The sequence below is a fragment of the Symphodus melops genome, assembly GCF_947650265.1.
Source record: "Symphodus melops genome assembly, chromosome: 21".
In the NCBI taxonomy this organism is placed as follows: domain Eukaryota; kingdom Metazoa; phylum Chordata; class Actinopteri; order Labriformes; family Labridae; genus Symphodus; species Symphodus melops.
Genome location: NC_136711.1, coordinates 20,880,616 through 20,898,959, shown reverse-complemented (window position 1 = coordinate 20,898,959; position 18,344 = coordinate 20,880,616). Strand labels below are relative to the sequence as shown.

Here is an 18,344-nt window from a genome sequence, read left to right as displayed (position 1 = left end):
AAAATGGATATTAGTGAGAGACAAACGAAGGTCCAGGATTTATAGCAGATAAATCTGAATATAACAAAAACAACATTTGTCTTATTAGAAAACCATGAAATTAAAAGCTGCCTCTCTGTTCTTCATGCTGTGAATGAATTGTCAGACGTTGTGCAGGAAGTCCGAGCTGTGGCTCAGACGCTGAGGCGCACTGATCGGACCTTTGTGCAGCAGCACTGTGTGTGTTTGCTAAAGGAGACCAGAGAGACGTGCAACATGAGGAAAAGGAAATACTCAGTTTAAAATGTAATGTTGATGAGAAGAAGGAAGCAGGACGACATAAATGTGAACGCTGCAGTTCTTCAGAATGCAGGCTGTGAATGTTCAGTTATATTACTTTAATCAGGCTGTTTCTCTTTGTTAAAAATGATTGAAGCAAAATCAAAAAAGCATCCCATTGATGTTTCTGTCATTGAAACATGTTAACGTGTGTGTGGGGAACAAAAGCGATCTTTACTCTTCTTTTATTGAGCCCATGTCTCTAAAAATAAAAAAAAATAAAAAAACTTGAATTTCCTTCGGGATCAATAAAGTATCTATCTATCTATCTATCTATCTATCTATCTATCTATCTATCTATCTATCTATCGTGTCTCCTGCTAACTGCAGCCTGTTGTGTGTAACCCTGAACTCCTGGATCAGTACCTTCATTTCAAACATGTTAAATTCAGACACCGTCACAATCACAGCAGTTTTTGCCTGCTTTGGTAAATCACATTGTTATCCCAGTATTTTGCACACTTAAGCAGAAACACCCCATATTGCATATTTATCTAGGCAAACGTACTAAATGAAAAACACGTGAAAGATGTAATCCTCTCTGCACGCTGTTAGAACATCAGATGCACGTTGTTTGAATACACACAAACGTTTAGTAAATCAGACCCCAAGTGTGTGTCACTTCAGTATGATCTGCTATATTACAGGTGTATACTGAGTCCAGCATTACAGCACGCACATGCACACACGCATACACACACACACACACACACACACACACACACACACACACACACACACACACACACACACACACACACACACACACACACACACACACACACACACACACACACACACACACACACACACACACACACACACACACACACACACACACACACACACACGTGGGTTAATACTTGATTCTTTATTCTTAAAATGAAATTCAAAGACTTTGTTCTGCATGAAATCACAAAAGACAGACTGTAAGTCATCATAATTATATCACATTAATCATCGTGTATCACTTGGAGTTACACTGATAAGTGTTTTTAACACTTTATATTTAACGGAGAACAGCTGGAAAACTTTGCTCTCACATCCGCCCATCAGTTGAACCTTTAAAGAGCTGTGATTCACAGTGTACAATACTACGAGCCATGGTATTTAATTGATCATACAGTAATGATATAAAGAGTTAGGGTAGTTTAAAAAGAGCAGGATCAGCTGATGACATGGAGAGGGATCAAGTCAAAAAGGTGTTTTTCTATATAATTTTGAAGAGAGCATTTTTAACATAAGAACAGTTTCAGCCTTGTTTAACGATTAAAAACCTTCATCAGTGTAACCCTTGTTGTTTGAGTCCTCAGTTATATCAAACATAACAGTGTTTCTCTTGTTGATTCAATGATTAAAGAATTCTCTGTTGCTTACAGAAGATCTTAGAAACTGCTTGTACATGATATTAATTAAACATGAAATCAATCCCATTGATACAGTAATCATGACTACACCACCAGCTGCAGTGCTGCTTGAATACAGAAGATTTCCTGTGATTATACTACAGTGCTTCTTATGCTATCACTAATTATCCCACAGATACTGTTGATGACTTCTGGCTAGTCTATCTTCTCTGTTTCAGGACATCTTCTCTCCATCATGAGCTGACTGTTAGTCCTTTAGATGATCTGTTTCATATCGTATCAAATAACAGACCTGACATCTGAATGTTTTAACAGTGTTTGACTCAACAGCTCCAACACCACTTGAAATGCTGTGGGAGGAGACAGTAATACAGGTGAGGCTTAAAGGTGAAATACCTGATGAGCTGTGTAGCTTACTGGCACTAAAGCCCTTTTGTTGACACGTCAGGGGAAGTAAGCTGTTTTAAAAGCATAGAGATGTTTTAGACCACTGATCAGACCAGATACAGATTCTGTCAGTCCACATCAGGAGCCCCTCAGGGGGCAGTCGTTGGGGAGAAATGAGACCTAAGTGGCTTTGAATTTGAACAAATAGTCTGTGTGAGCCACACAGGTGAACATGAATGGCCTGTCACGAGTTACCTAAAAATGTGAGCACATATCTGAAAATGCAACTCCAGTTGAAAAGAATCCAGAGTAAAACAGATTGGTTTTACTTACATCCAATTATCTATCCACTAAAACAGGGATTTGTTTTTTATCATATAGTTACACATTTGTAATGTAGAAGTTTAATCACAGCTTTAAAGCTGAGGTGAGATCTGCCTGCAGCTTGTTTGAACTGAGGGGGAGCTCAGTAGACCCTTCCAGGGGTGCTCAATGCTTTCTCCAGGGAGTCATACTGAGCTTCATCAAGCAGGGTGTCCTTCACCTCTTCAGCCTCCTCATCATCAGACAGGGGCGGTTTTGGTGGTGCCTCCACGGCAGGCAAGTTGGGTGGATCATTGCTAGGACAAAGAAGAGAAAGGAGATGTATAGAGTCTTTGATTGATTGATTTTGATAACAATATGAATAACATCATGCAAAGGGTGTCAAAAAAAGGCCCAGAATGAAGCTTTTTTTTCAGCAACAGAAAATGACGTAAATGTCAGAGAAGTCATGCAAGATAAGCAGAGAGAGATAAAAGCACGATGCTGAAACATGCCACACAGATCTTAGATATGAACAGAGATGATGCAGCCACATTACATAAACAACAAAACAGGGATGGAAATCACCCAGGACTCAAAGCTTACATGACAACAAAGCAATTTTTTTAACAACAATGAAGAACTGAAAAAGGACTTTGTGGTGGGAAGATCGTGAAGAGCCACACTCACATATAATCACTTACAATGTTTTTTGGTAGCTCAAAATCGGGCGTAATCAGGCCCTTTGCTGAAAGGCAGAGACAGCCACCAGGTAAGCAGTCAGCAGCTTGTTATACATCAAATGACATGTTTTATACCAATACGACACATTGCAACGCTTCATTACTGCTTTTTAGTTAGAGTGTGTGTGTATAGGATTAGCTCATTAACATCATGAGTATTTAACAATTACTAAGACCATGCTTTAGACAGCTGAGTCTATACAGTCTAAACAGAGATGAAACTAATGTCCTCTTGAACTGCATGACTTTCAAATCTAAAATTTTAACATGAGAACCAGAGTTGGTGAGTAAACATGTTTGCTCAAATATAGGACCTAGATATCATCCACTTTGCTGTGAGGATTGCGAGGAAAGTTAAAATGCTTGAAACCGTGGATACCAAGTGAACTTAGAGAGTGCCTTGCTTCTATCATGTATGCTGCTGTCGATGAGTGTTTAATTGAAACACAAATACATGGATAAAAACCCAAACAGATCAAGGTTATAAACACTGACATTGTTTGTGCTACAGGTACATTTTGATCCCAACAAATAAAATAAAACAGTCATAAAAATGACGATGTTGTGAAAAGACAGGCAGACAATTGCAGTATTTCGTGAATAAGATGTGATCTGGACAAACAGTTTAGTAGGAAAAGGGTACCTTTAAAAGCAGCAGCAGCAGGAGGAGGAGCAGGCCAGTGGGTGCATGAGAGTGGGTGCATGAGAGTGGGTTCTTGGCAGTGGGTTCTTGAGAGTGGGTGCATGAGAGTGGGTTCTTGGCAGTGGGTTCTTGAGAGTGGGTGCATGAGAGTGGGTGCATGAGAGTGGGTGCTTGAGAGTGGGTGCTTGGCAGTGAGTGCATGAGTGGTTGCATGAGAGTGGGTGCTTGAGAGTGGGTTCTTGGCAGTGGGTGCTTGAGAGTGGGTTCTTGGCAGTGGGTTCTTGGCAGTGGGTGCTTGAGAGTGGGTTCTTGGCAGTGGGTGCATGAGAGTGGGTTCTTGGGAGTGGGTTCTTGGCAGTGGGTGCATGAGAGTGGGTTCTTGGCAGTGGGTGCATGAGAGTGGGTTCTCTGCAGTGGGTGCTTGGCAGTGGGTTCTTGGCAGTGGGTGCATGAGAGTGGGTTCTTGGCAGTGGGTGCATGAGAGTGGGTACTTGGCAGTGGGTTCTTGGCAGTGGGTGCATGAGAGTGGGTTCTTGGCAGTGGGTTCTTGGCAGTGGGTGCATGAGAGTGGGTTCTTGGCAGTGGGTGCATGAGAGTGGGTTCTTGGCAGTGGGTGCTTGGCAGTGGGTTCTTGGCAGTGGGTTCTTGGCAGTGGGTGCATGAGAGTGGGTGCATGAGAGTGGGTGCATGAGAGTGGGTGCTTGAGAGTGGGTGCTTGGCAGTGAGTGCATGAGTGGGTGCTTGAGAGTGGGTTCTTGGCAGTGGGTGCTTGAGAGTGGGTTCTTGGCAGTGGGTGCTTGAGATTGGGTTCTTGGCAGTGGGTGCTTGAGAGTGGGTTCTTGGCAGTGGGTGCATGAGAGTGGGTTCTTGGGAGTGGGTTCTTGGCAGTGGGTGCATGAGAGTGGGTTCTTGGCAGTGGGTGCATGAGAGTGGGTTCTTGGCAGTGGGTGCTTGGCAGTGGGTTCTTGGCAGTGGGTGCATGAGAGTGGGTTCTTGGCAGTGGGTGCATGAGAGTGGGTACTTGGCAGTGGGTTCTTGGCAGTGGGTGCATGAGAGTGGGTTCTTGGCAGTGGGTGCATGAGAGTGGGTTCTTGGCAGTGGGTGCTTGGCAGTGGATTCTTGGCAGTGGGTGCATGAGAGTGGGTTCTTGGCAGTGGGTGCATGAGAGTGGGTTCTTGGCAGTGGGTGCATGAGAGTGGGTACTTGGCAGTGGGTTCTTGGCAGTGGGTGCATGAGAGTGGGTACTTGGCAGTGGGTTCTTGGCAGTGGGTGCATGAGAGTGGGTTCTTGGCAGTGGGTTCTTGGCAGTGGGTGCATGAGAGTGGGTTCTTGGCAGTGGGTGCATGAGAGTGGGTTCTTGGCAGTGGGTTCTTGGCAGTGGGTGCATGAGAGTGGGTTCTTGGCAGTGGGTTCTTGGCAGTGGGTGCATGAGAGTGGGTTCTTGGCAGTGGGTTCTTGGCAGTGGGTGCATGAGAGTGGGTTCTTGGCAGTGGGTTCTTGGCAGTGGGTGCATGAGAGTGGGTTCTTGGCAGTGGGTTCTTGGCAGTGGGTGCATGAGAGTGGGTTCTTGGCAGTGGGTGCATGAGAGTGGGTTCTTGGCAGTGGGTTCTTGGCAGTGGGTGCATGAGAGTGGGTTCTTGGCAGTGGGTGCATGAGAGTGGGTTCTTGGCAGTGGGTTCTTGGCAGTGGGTGCATGAGAGTGGGTTCTTGGCAGTGGGTTCTTGGCAGTGGGTGCATGAGAGTGGGTTCTTGGCAGTGGGTTCTTGGCAGTGGGTGCATGAGAGTGGGTTCTTGGCAGTGGGCTCTTGGCAGTGGGTGCATGAGAGTGGGTTCTTGGCAGTGGGTTCTTGGCAGTGGGTGCATGAGAGTGGGTTCTTGGCAGTGGGTTCTTGGCAGTGGGTTCTTGGCAGTGGATTAGGGAGGGTAGGATGCTGTTTAACTACTGTGCACCAAACAAACTCATTTTGTAAATGCAACAAGGAAGTTATGAAGACTTAGTTCAAAAACTGTTGGGATGAGAAATGAGGCAAAGTAGGCAGAAAGAGCAGCTGGTAATGCTGGTTCATGTCATGCTGGTAAATAGTGATTATACAATTAAATTCTGGTTAATTCTGGTAATTGACCTTGGTTAACACTGGTTAACACTAGTTAATGCAAGTGATTGCTGTTAATGTTAGTTATTGCTGGTTAATTCGAGGTGTTAAAGCTGGTAAACACTGGTTAATGTTGTTGGTTAAAGCCTGTGGTAAAAGCTGATTTATGCATTAAAGCAGGAGGGAAACCACCAGCTTGTTATGACTGCAGAACGTGGCTCTTCTGTTGTGAAGTCTGATGGAAGTAAAAGCGAATTCAACAAAAGAAAAACAACAAAAATATGAAGTCCTACAAACAAACACAAACAAAACTAATTAAAGTTCCTTTTTGACTACATTTATTTTTAACTGTTTAAAATAGAAATTCACCATTTGAGGCCCTCAGTGTTACACTTCTTCATTTCTTGGTGCCCAAAGGATGTATGTCCATAAAGTCTCAGTACAAGATCTTCAACAACAAAATCCTTTAAAGCACATCAGCATGAAGTAAATCTGGCCACAGGTGGCTGTTGTGCTATCTTTGCAGTCATACCTTGACTGAAAAAAGAAGAAACACGGGCAGCTTCTCGTCATTTACACTCGACCGTTGTCTCTAAATTCATCAAAACACAGATGGAAACCAGGGGGTTGGCAAAGCTCAGGGGGAGGCGAGTCAAAGACAGATGAAGAAGGGAGAAGACAGGGGAGAGCAAAGACAATGTAGAAATCTACAAGAAGTCCATCTTAGTTAAATCCTTTAGTGAAGTCTTAAAGCCTCCAATGAGTCTTGACATGAGCAGATAACAGGGGGACAGAGGTTAGTAAAGACAGGCAACTTTATTTAGCACACAGAGAATCAGACACACTTCTTTAGTGCTTAAAACAAGGAGCTTTTTACTCACTGTGGTTTTTAAATCAAGCCTTTCATTGCAAAGACAACAGTACAAAACAGCTGAATGAGGTCTCAACATCAAATCAACACTTCAGAGCCTTGTGTTAGAGGAACAGTCAACCTCATTCAGCCTTGGTATGATATTCAAAACAACAGTATAGAAACCCAGTATTGTGAGTATAAGCACACTGAGCTCCACCAGGAGGTTGACTCACAAAGGCTGATTCTTGAAGTACAGTACAGTTAGTGTAACAGAAGAGTCAGATTTAGAAGTACTGCTTTCATAAGGTGCATCAATTCTACTGTAGGACAAACACATTCACTTACAGTAAACATTCAAGTGGCTTTGTGTCTGTGCCGGAAGTGAAAACATTTACAGTAGCTGTTCACATCTTGTGATCCATTGGCTCTTATTCAGAGGAATACGAAACCTCACAGCATGAAAAGGTACAATTATTGTTAAATACTGAAAGACCCAGTAGAATATTGATTATAATGTTGTTGTTTTTTTACAAGTGCATGTTTTTGAACATGTGGTCCAGTTGGTGGATAAATATAATCCCCAGCAATTTGTAAAAGAACATGCATGAAAGATAAGCAGAGAAAATGTCTATCACATGAATTATTAATACGCAGATAGCAGTCTGTGGTGTTGTTGTTTGGCTCTGTAACAAGGCTTCACCAGTGGTCCGGTGTGGCTACTGGCCACAGAGAAAGGATTTAAGGAGGAAGGAGGGAGCTCAGAGGGGGAGGAAGATATAGAACAAGTCTCTTTCTTGCATTGATTGGCTCAGGGAAAGTTATTGTCGGTAGCAGCAAGTAAAGGGGAAGAAGAAGAGAGGGTAAAGATGAGGACAAGGTTCAGTTGAGATGACAGCGACGTGCCTGTCCTGTAGAATCGTCTTGCTGAGTCTGTGCCTGTCTGTTTGTCTGTCTGTCCTCACACTGTGGAAATCAATTTGCCCTCTGTGGAACTGTGAACAGAGAGAGGGACAGTCTTCCAGGAGGGCTGGCTCAGGAGACACAGCAGCAAACATAACCAGGACACACACAGAACACACAGAAAGAAAGCACGTCTGCCCTCAAACGTTAAGTCTGGTATTTATTTAATAAAGGGCCCATTTGAACTTATTCTAGAGTCTTAATCATATAAATAAACAACACAGTTTTGCTCCTGAAGATAGTCTCTGCAGCTGTGAAATAGGCCCAAAGCAGGTCCACTAAGCGTTATGACAAGGTCAAGGTGTGTGACAGAGAGGATGCCGACAGAGTAAAAAAAAAAAAGCTCTTAAAGCTGCCAGACTCATTTTGATTGGATATTAACACAGTAACTGTCCCTGACCTATGTGTTATCTATTCTCTATTATTGGTCATTGAGGAGAAGTTTAAAAATACACTTGATGATAATATGGATGGTTTTCCGAACAACTCAATGACAGGGCTCTGAGCTCATCAGGGATTGGGCGGGTGAGTGAAGTTAGCAGGTAGAAGCTGCAGGATGCATGGAGTGCATGGTGAGAAGCTGATAAGCCAAAGCATAGTTACTTTAATACAAATAAATAAAAAAGAAACTTCAAATGAACTTGAACGCAATCAACCTATTGCATACCTTTAAAAATTGAGTCTACTGTGTTTTAAAAAAAGAGAAAAAACACAAACCAAAATCAACAAATGGATGAGGTTAGGTCTCCTGCTGGTTGTATGTTTGTGGGTCAGGACCAACCAATCCCCCTTCAGCATCTTCAGTGCCCGGCTGACAGGGCCCAATCCCTCACTGGCGTCCCACCCACAAGCCAAGAATAGAAACTTGGATTTGATAAGGCGCTTTAATGGAATCTAATTGAACCGGATTTAGGATTGAATTAAGTATTAAAAAAAGGGGGCATTGTTTCTTACCTTGTAGGGAAGCGTGGCTCATATTCTTCAACTCCTTGCTGCAATCAAAAATAAAGATAGAATAGATTTTGGTCACACAACCTATTGCAAACAAAAAGATAGACTTCTGAAAGTGCATGTACTAGTGAGTGAGTCTGACCCTCTAACACATGGACTAATTAACACATGGACGAATGATTGAGTCTTATTGAGTCTCAGTGAAGGAGCTGGATATCACTCTTTAGTCTTGGCATTGACCAATCACACCTCAGCAGGGAAACAGACATCTGAAATAAGTTCAGACAGAACCCTTCAGACACAAACAATGGTCCCTTCATTCAGATCAAGATATCTAAATAAATCACAAGGATAATGCTGCACTGTCTACAGCAGCCAGCAGATGGCAGCAAAGACACGTTACAGAAGAACTACTGCAGCGTCTTAGGACCCCAGCTTTTAAGTGAGTATTGACTGTTAACAGTTTGACACAATGCTTTAAATGTTAGGAAGAGAAAACTGACCCAAGTCAGTTTGATCAGATCTGAAAAATAAACCCTGATTTTTAAAGAAATGTTCAGAGCATGTTTCAAAATAAGATGAGTTCTAAAAAGATTCAATAGCAATAAATCCTCTGAAAGGATTTGAATCCAGCTCACTGATTTGTCTGCAAAAACCATAAAACCTAAAATAAAACATCTGCTGAAATACATCACATCAGCAGTTACTAAAGGGTTAAAGCATTTCAAGTATTTTAAACAAACAACCCTAATGGCATAACCCAGCTCTCCATAAATGTCAGCAGAAAATATTTCCATCCCTGAAAGAAGTTTCAGTCGTTACATGATTGCCGAGGAATTAGGCATCGCCTACGTGTTCCAGGTGAGGCGTAGGCAGAGAGCTGCGCTGATACAGGACACTTCACTGTTGCATAAGTCTACTTCTGTCTTTGAGGAAATATGAACCCCCCTACCTTGTCATCTCTTCCTTCTCCTCATTCAGTAAGCTGAGCGAAGACTTGCTCTGTTAACAAGTCGCGCCTCAGACACACTTCCCTTTAACAGCGAGACAGCTGGGTGCTGACCCATCTCAATCTCATCCTTCAGTACACACGACAAGTCAAGCAAAGGAGGACTTATTCTGCGCTTACATAAGCTCATGCAGCAGAGCGCCGTGTGTGTGCGAGCTTTGGGTCAGGAGAGCAGGTAAAGGAAGAGACAGATCTTTGCCAACTTATGGCGACAGCTCAGCTTATGTGTCATTGAGAACTTGTGTGTGGGTTGATGTGTTTTCTGTGCCCCCCACCTGTGAGAAGCCTGGCACTGCCACGCTGTAGGGGCGTTGCTGTCTGCCATGCAGCGCAGCAGCGCTCTGTGCCATCATACGGGAGTGGAGGCCGTAGTCAGAGACAGACAGAGACATGTCTTCTCTCTCCAGAAGATTTCCTGTGCTACTGCTCTTCCCGTGCTGGAGGCTGAAAACAGACAGATGATGAAGAGATGGTAAACATGTTGTCCCAGAGTGGCAGATCCTACTGGCCTCATCTGCTGCAAAAACGTTAACGTGTTGATGTTTACAAGGAGACTCTGCTGGGGAGCAGGCCCGCGGTAGTTTGAGTTTGCGAAGGTCCTTCGACTTACTTGTGTCCTCGAAGTTGCCTAGTGGAGTTGGCATCATTTTCAGGGATTACTCTGGTGTAGGAGAAGGGGAACCAGCCACGCCTGGAAGACACGAGGAGACGCCAAAAATTATCTGGGTCCAATTACACATCTTTAACTTGAGATTTGACTAAATCTTAAAAGTCAAACCTGACTTAACCTCCGAGTTTAACTCAAACCTGACATAACCTCCGAGTTTAACTCAAACCTGACATAACCTCCGAGTTTAACTCAAACCTGACTTAACCTCCGAGTTTAACTCAAACCTGACTTAACCTCCGAGTTTAACTCAAACCTGACATAACCTCCGAGTTTAACTCAAACCTGACTTAACCTCCGAGTTTAACTCAAACCTGACTTAACCTCCGAGTTTAACTCAAACCTGACTTAACCTCCGAGTTTAACTCAAACCTGACTTAACCTCCGAGTTTAACTCAAACCTGACATAACCTCCGAGTTTAACTCAAACCTGACTTAACCTCCGAGTTTAACTCAAACCTGACATAACCTCCGAGTCCTTTTATAACTACATGAAACTACTGAAACAAGATGAACGAAAAGTGGACGGAAAAGATAAAAACGTGACATCAGAGACGTCAAATTTAAAGTTTGTTTGAACATCTCAGTGGCAAACTCACATCCTGTTCTTCTCGTTCTCTCCGTAGTGCCAGCCATCTCGGGCCTCGGGGACCAGCAGAGTTATAACGTCGCCTTCAGCGAAGCTTAGCAGAGTACTGTTGTCACCAGCAGCGTGTGAGAAGATGGCCTGAACTCGAGTTCTACCGTTTCTCTCCAATCCTGCTGCCATGGAGCTGGACCTGGGCAGAGTGCGGGTCTCCACTATTAGAGATCAGAGGAGGAGGAGGATGTCACTTTTCTTCAAGCACTAACAGGAGGCACACAAGCTCTTCTTTAAATACATCACGTGGCTCCGCTCACAAATTTCAAATGATTTGGAATTCCTCAATTACTTTGATAAAGGGTTAGCCTCTAGCAACGTAGTGTAGTCCCCCCCATTATTATTATATATTTTGTTATGATTTGTTTTCTTCTGTTTATTTGTACATTATTTCAGGGTGCAGATACCCTTTTCTTTTTGGTCTTTTCTTACTGTGTTTCACTGTTCGTACTGGTTTGAGCACTGAATAGCCGAGTAAAAAAAATCAAATAAACTATTATATAATATATATAATATATAATATATATAATATACTATATGCTATTGTGAAACCTGTCCTCTTTTTATTTTTATTCCAGATTTATTCCCACCTGTTTTGTTTCTAATTAAATCTGATACTACTTTAGCTCTTTGTCGAAGTTTCATCTTCAAATAATCCTCTGCAGAATAACTAGAAATGTATTGAAGTACTTCTGCTGTGATTGAAGCAACGATCAAACAAACATTGTGACAAATGAAAACAACACAAACAAACAACATAGAGCAACATTAAGACTATTTCTCTGTCTGTCTGCTGCTGGACAGGAAGACTACTGCTGATGAAAACAAGAAAACTAAGGCTATATAATGTTTCTGGGATTATTGTTAATGCTTCCAGATCCCTCACAGGTACACGGCCCGGCTCAGTGGCGTCCTTACTCAGTGCTGTCTTGTTCTTGGCTGGGGCCACTTTGCGCACAGGCAGGGTGTTGGAAAAGACCTCGGCTCCGTGCCTCTGTGTTGAAGCTTTGCCCTGAGCCACCTTTGCCTCCATCCACTGCTGGTAGTCCTCTCCACCGTGGATGCCGGTTGTGCCGTTCATCAGAGGTATCCCTCCTTCCAATCCTCCCATCAGCCTCTGCACAGACAGGGACATTTGCACACAGGCAATTAAAACTCATACTCTTCTCCATTTACCTCCCAGAGCTGTTATATAACGCCAAGCAACACATCAATAATAAGGCTGGGAGTAGATCTGGGGCAGGAAGGGCTGATTAATGAAAAGCCTACATTTGACTACATGCTGGTTTGAAGATAAACATACAGAAGACCACTGGGAGATGGAAAACACTTTCCAAATGTGATTATTCTGGGAACAAAGTCCACCACTGAATCGGCTTGGTGCTTAATAATGAGCAGCTTGGAACAAACTAAAGCCATCTTTATGTAAATCATGAAGGCCAGCAGAGGGAGCAGGAACGGAGGGGGGCAGCAAGAGGGCTCTTCTGTGCAACAAGCTAATAAGCATGATAAGCTAACAATGTCATTTGCATTGAAAAGAGATTTGTTAGGATCTGTTGAGCATTCCTGGGTTGAGATGGAGCGTCACCCATCCACACAGTCCAAGACGTTATAAAGAGACTCAGGTAACACTCACCTGTCTTTGACGGAGTGTGTAAGTGTTTGTGTGTAGGTGTTTGTGCTCCTCCTTGATGTTGTTTTTTTCTGTCTTTAGTTAAAGATAGGACAGTGGTGCTGTTTATCACAATCCTATCTATGTTGTATATATCCCAGCATTACCTCAAAATGTAAACATTTTGCAATGACAGTCGGAAAACCACCCCAATGGGGCCCCATCTGACAGCGACATCAGCATCGAGGGGGGGGGGAACAACTAACAGGATTTCTTTTTATAATAAAATAATAAAAAGTACAGTTTTATCAAGAGAGCGTGAACACACTGGTATTTAATGAACACTGTAAAGAGGACATGCTAAGTCATACTTCTAAACGATACTGAATAATGAACACATTGCATGCCTACATCAACTGTCAGCTCGTCGTCTGTTTCATCAAACTTCGAGATCGAAATATATAAGAGACAGAAGTAATGACATGAGGGGGGTCTGGGAGGGATTCTCCCCCAAAAATTAACTATTGCAACATGCAAATGAAGCTTTTTGGAACATTTTAAGACTCATTTCTTCTCCACGTTTTTCGGTCTGAGAGTAAATATCATTATGAAATTTTATTTAATTTGTTTTTTTTCTCTCGGGGGGGGTGGGGGGGTTTCAGCAGAGAATGAAAACCACTTTCAAGGGCAAGGGGGGACCCGATCTTTACCCCCCTGTCCCCTCTATCATTTCCGCCTATGCGTGGGCACCAACAGACCCTAGCAGTGCCCCTGATAGGAACCAGATCTGGGCTGCCTTCCTGGTGGACCAAAGCCCCTGCACCAATCCTCCATGGTGTGCACACCAATCACCAGGACATCGTCGTCCCATGTAAAGACATTTGTAAAGAGCAATAACTTTGTAAATTACTTTCTCAAAAGCTTCAGGTTTTTAGTTTTAAAAAAAAAGCTTCAAATATGGTTTAGCGCAAGAGTAAACACAAATCTATGCAACCAAAATTGTAGGGGCAGTAAAGAGACTAACCTGCTGTCCCAGGCCCCCACTGGCCCTCAGGGCTGCCAGTTCTGGAGGCACCGGCAGAGGTTTGGCCCCAGGGATGGGCTCAGAAATGGGTATGCCTGGATGATGAGCTCCTGGAGGCAAGGTACCAGCTGTAGTGCTCATCTGCTGGGCCAAGAACATGGCCCGATCGGGCAGCTTGTTAGGCTCAGTGCTCGCCTGCTGCCACACTGGGATTTTCTGGGCTAAGAGCTCCTTCCCCTGTAGAGACAAGAGAGGAGCTAAACAGGATGATACGTGATACTAAACCGGACACATGCATGAACTTTTTCATTCTGATAACAGCTACATTAAACCTGCAAACCTCCCCCAACACTCAAACCAAACCTCCCCCCCCCAACCACCCACAATCCTCAACCCAAACCTCCATCTAACCCTCAACCCAAACCTCCATCTAACCCTCAACCCAAACCTCCATCTAACCCTCAACCCAAACCTCCATCTAACCCTCAACCCAAACTTCCATCTAACCCTCAACCCAAACCTCCATCTAACCCTCAACCCAAACCTCCATCTAACCCTCAACCCAAACCTCCATCTAACCCTCAACCCAAACCTCCATCTAATCCTCAACCCAAACCTCCATCTAACCCTCAACCCAAACCTCCATCTAACCCTCAACCCAAACCTCCATCTAACCCTCAACCCAAACCTCCATCTAACCCTCAACCCAAACCTCCATCTAACCCTCAACCCAAACCTCCATCTAACCCTCAACCCAAACCTCCATCTAACCCTCAACCCAAACCTCCATCTAACCCTCAACCCAAACCTCCATCTAACCCTCAATCCAAACCTCCATCTAACCCTCAACCCAAACCTCCATCTAACCCTCAATCCTCAAAAGCTCTGTTCGGCTTTGAATAGAACATGAAGTCGATGCAGAAGACGGATGACAGGTGGGATACAGTGACATAAATGAATCCTCTCTGTGAATGCACTTGTTTGAGAAGCTCTCAGCCGAGTTACATTTCCTGCTCGCATTATGCAGCAGGGCAGTTACATAAAGACTCCTCATTTGCATTTCTCTTCAGTGCATAAATAAGAGAGTCCTAAATCCATGAATATGGGACAGCGTGGAGGAGAATATGCAGCTTAAACAGTTATTACTGCACCAGGCATGTGTGGAGGATAAACAACACAGAGTCATTACAAGGTCGTCTGGCCCTGCTGATTGCTGCGGGCGTCAGGGTGTGGGTGGGATGAGCCAATAAATTAACACAATCACAAATATGAAAGAACAGCAGAAACAGGGTGAGCTCTGTGTTACTTGAGACTCCAGCTGGAAAGCTTTTATCTCTAACTTTAAGTCCATGATACTGCTTCTTGAGGACAGCTAATGAACTGGAATGAAAGGGTTATCGATTGTTTGTTTCTCTGAGCGAACAGCGAAATCTTTTACAGCGCAAAGTGATGAGTCACCACAACCTCTGTTAGCCCTCACAAACAGCTAAGGTACAGCGTAGGTTGGTCAGTGTGTTTACCCGGGTGATGATATAATCAACAAGCAGACGCTGTGTTATTTTTCTGACCTCAGAGAAAAAATATCAGAAACTGAATTTGTTGGAGTCCGATATACCTGTACACATTAGACTGACCTGTACACATCAGACTGACCTGTACACATCAGACTGACCTGTACACATCAGACTGACCTGTACACATCAGACTGACCTGTACACATTAGACTGACCTGTACACATTAGACTGACCTGTACACATCAGACTGACCTGTACACATTAGACTGACCTGTACACATCAGACTGACCTGTACACATCAGACTGACCTGTACACATCAGACTGACCTGTACACATTAGACTGACCTGTACACATTAGACTGACCTGTACACATTAGACTGACCTGTACACATCAGACTGACCTGTACACATCAGACTGACCTGTACACATTAGACTGACCTGTACACATTAGACTGACCTGTACACATTAGACTGACCTGTACACATTAGACAGGCAGATCAATAATAATAATATCAACAGACTGATTGACAGTGCTGATGCATCCTCTGTTGTCTCTTTAATGAAATCTTTTGTTTATTGTCACGTCAACAGTTTGTGTTCTCCATCTATCATTCATTCAAACATGTCATGCCTGCACAGCGAGTGTGCACCGAGTCTTCTTACTGAAGGAGGTCACTCTTTTTCCCACTGCCTCCCTTCCCCCTCAGCCTGTTACCTTCCTACTCACCCACTTAATCTCTCCTCACCACTTCACCCTCTCCTTCCCCACTCACCCTGCTTCTCCACCCACTTACCTTTCTCCTCACTGAATCACCCTCTCCTGATCCTCCTCCTCAACCACTTACTCCTCACCCAGGCAGTTTTCTCTCACTCACCTTTCCATGGTAGGTGCTGCTGTTCCTCGCCACGGCACACTGACGGTCCACCAGGAAGCAGTACCTCCTCCTCTCCTCGGACAGAGCGTTCTTGTAGCCCTCAGCGATGTAGTTGTCCAGCTCGCTCTGCTTGTTGCTGATGGCCTCCACATACTGAGGTGATGGACAAGGATAGTGTCAAAAAATCCTGCAACACGCTGTTATCAAAACAGCAACACAGATCTCTACGGTTTGAGTTACAAGGTTCAAAGGGTATGACCACCAAGCCAACAAGAATTAGCCTTGATAGCATCACATTTAAATAGAAAAGAAGAGACTGTAGTTTGATGTGTGTAGACAATATACCAACTCTTATCCAAAGAGCTAACAATGTTCTGCTGGGTCACCATCATAGGAGACAGCACTCAAAACAGCTTCTATGAAACCTTCCTGTCCAGTTTTCCCCCACCATCTCATTACTCTGGCTTGCTTTTCATTCTCATCCTTCTCAAACTGAGTGCACCCTTTATACCATCTCTTACCTCATTCTCAGAAGACTCTCCTCCATTGGCATCACTCACACCCCCATTGCCTGGTTCCATTCCTATCTCTCTGGACGCACTCAGTTCATACAGCTAAAATACTTGAAATCCGAGCCCTCCCCGGTCACTACAGGTATGCCCCAGAGCTCTGTCCTGGAGCCCCTTCTCTTCACCCAGCTCTTCCTCTCCAGAAAACTGACCTCGACACTTCCTCCTTTCTCCCTGAGCTCCTGTTTATCCAAAATAAAATACTGCGATATATAATACCATCGATAAAACCAAGATCTTCCTCATTGGTACTAAATCCATATTACTCAAAGTTGGCATTTTTTCCCTCACTATTGACAGCTGATGAGTTTCCCCCACCCTCATGAGGGTCTATAAGATGCACAGCAGGAGTGATGTGACTGATGTGAGTCATGTGGACACACAATGTGTTTCCACGCTGTTGATGTGGCAGCAGGTAGACTGAATTATGAGCTTGAAAGAAAATACTGTTCATTTTATTTATTTACAATGAAAGTGTAATGAACAAAAAGAGAAAAATTCATCAACCACCTTATTTATATGACGAAGACGATGACGAGTGTTTAATGGTCAGGGATAGACTTACTCTTAAAATCCTACTGGAGCCCTAGACATTCGATTGATTAAACTTAATGAGAAAGAGAGAAAGAGATCACTTCACTCAGAACATTCAACTGTCCTACATCTCATAAACAGAGATGATGTAATCCAGACACAGATAATCGCTTTGATAAAGAGAGATGATGTAATCCTGACATAAACAGACATCGATAAGACGGTTATAGAAACACGTCAACAAACTTTCTTGCTGCATGCCAGCGCCGCTCCTCTGGAATCGTCTACCAGTCGGGGTCCGGGAGGCAGACACACTAGGTACTTTCAAGAACAGACAAACTTTCCTTTTTGATAAATCTTATAGTTAGTGCTGGATCAGGTCTAGACCAGCTCATAGTTATGCTGCTATAGGTCTAGACTACCGGGGGAACTGACACTAGGATCTCAGATGGCTGTTCCATCATGATCCGGGTCTGTTGAAGATTTCTGCCTGTTAAAGTTTTTTCTGCTATGACTGATTAATCTGGACTCTTGTAATATATCAATAAGTAAGGTCTTCTTGTAAACACAACGGTGAGCATGGTCTTTTTACCTGCTCTTTTGTTAATGTTAACAGACAAACAGTAAAGTCCTTTATCTGCTTTTTGTAAAGTGTCTCCAGATAACACCTGTTATGAACTGATGTTATACAAAACAAAATAAAGGTTGAAACTTGAGTGACAGTTTTGTGTGTTTTGATTTCCCTTTTTGTGAAACTCTCTCACTGAAAATTAATATGAAACCTCCGCTGTTTAAAAAAAAGACAATGTGGACGTATAAAAAACTGGGCTTAGGGTTAGGTCAAGGGTCGGCTGGCTCCAAAAGACCCAAAGTTCAATATACACTGATAATAAACAGTCTGTTTCTAGCCTGGTACAAATAACTGTTTAGGTGTAATTGAAGTCTTAATCAGCACACAGTATGCGAGGGGATGAATATGTCCATAAGCCGTCTGTTTGAATATTATAAAGGTTATGAGTTATTCATATTTAGGGCCATGACTGATCTGACTGTAAGTGGGCACGCCATAGCGGTTTGTCAACAGGTTTAAGGTCCGCCTCATATACTACACCCTGCCTGTTACTAAGACCTGCAGCCATCTCTTTACTGTGAAGAGTAAAATCTGCTGATTCTTACATTCTCCCTCGGTGAAGACAGTAAAGGATGAAAACAGGACTGCTTCGTTGTTGTGTGTAATTTTTATATTTATGATCTTCCAGCAGGTCATAAGGATCAT

At 43.6% G+C, this 18,344-nt stretch overlaps 1 protein-coding gene across 4 annotated transcripts in view; it reads right to left on the bottom strand.

Annotated features, from left to right (window-relative positions):
* Positions 1–2,570: 2,570 nt before the first annotated feature.
* The window catches only part of baiap2b (BAR/IMD domain containing adaptor protein 2b), a 55,641-nt gene continuing 39,867 nt past the window's right edge, over positions 2,571–18,344 (bottom strand). For 2 of the 4 annotated variants that reach the window (XM_079372319.1, XM_079372320.1), the window contains 8 exons: positions 15,966–16,118; positions 13,571–13,807; positions 11,853–12,051; positions 10,894–11,095; positions 10,238–10,318; positions 9,903–10,071; positions 8,622–8,659; positions 6,046–7,699 (listed from right to left, as the gene is read on the bottom strand). In XM_079372319.1, the coding sequence (XP_079228445.1) occupies positions 7,666–7,699; positions 8,622–8,659; positions 9,903–10,071; positions 10,238–10,318; positions 10,894–11,095; positions 11,853–12,051; positions 13,571–13,807; positions 15,966–16,118 (1,113 nt within the window). In that variant the 3' untranslated portion in view covers positions 6,046–7,665. Of the gene's footprint in view, positions 2,693–3,079; positions 3,124–6,044; positions 7,700–8,621; positions 8,660–9,902; positions 10,072–10,237; positions 10,319–10,893; positions 11,096–11,852; positions 12,052–13,570; positions 13,808–15,965; positions 16,119–18,344 lie in introns of those variants that run through there. The other 2 variants (XM_079372318.1, XM_079372317.1) reach the window with 2 other exon arrangements.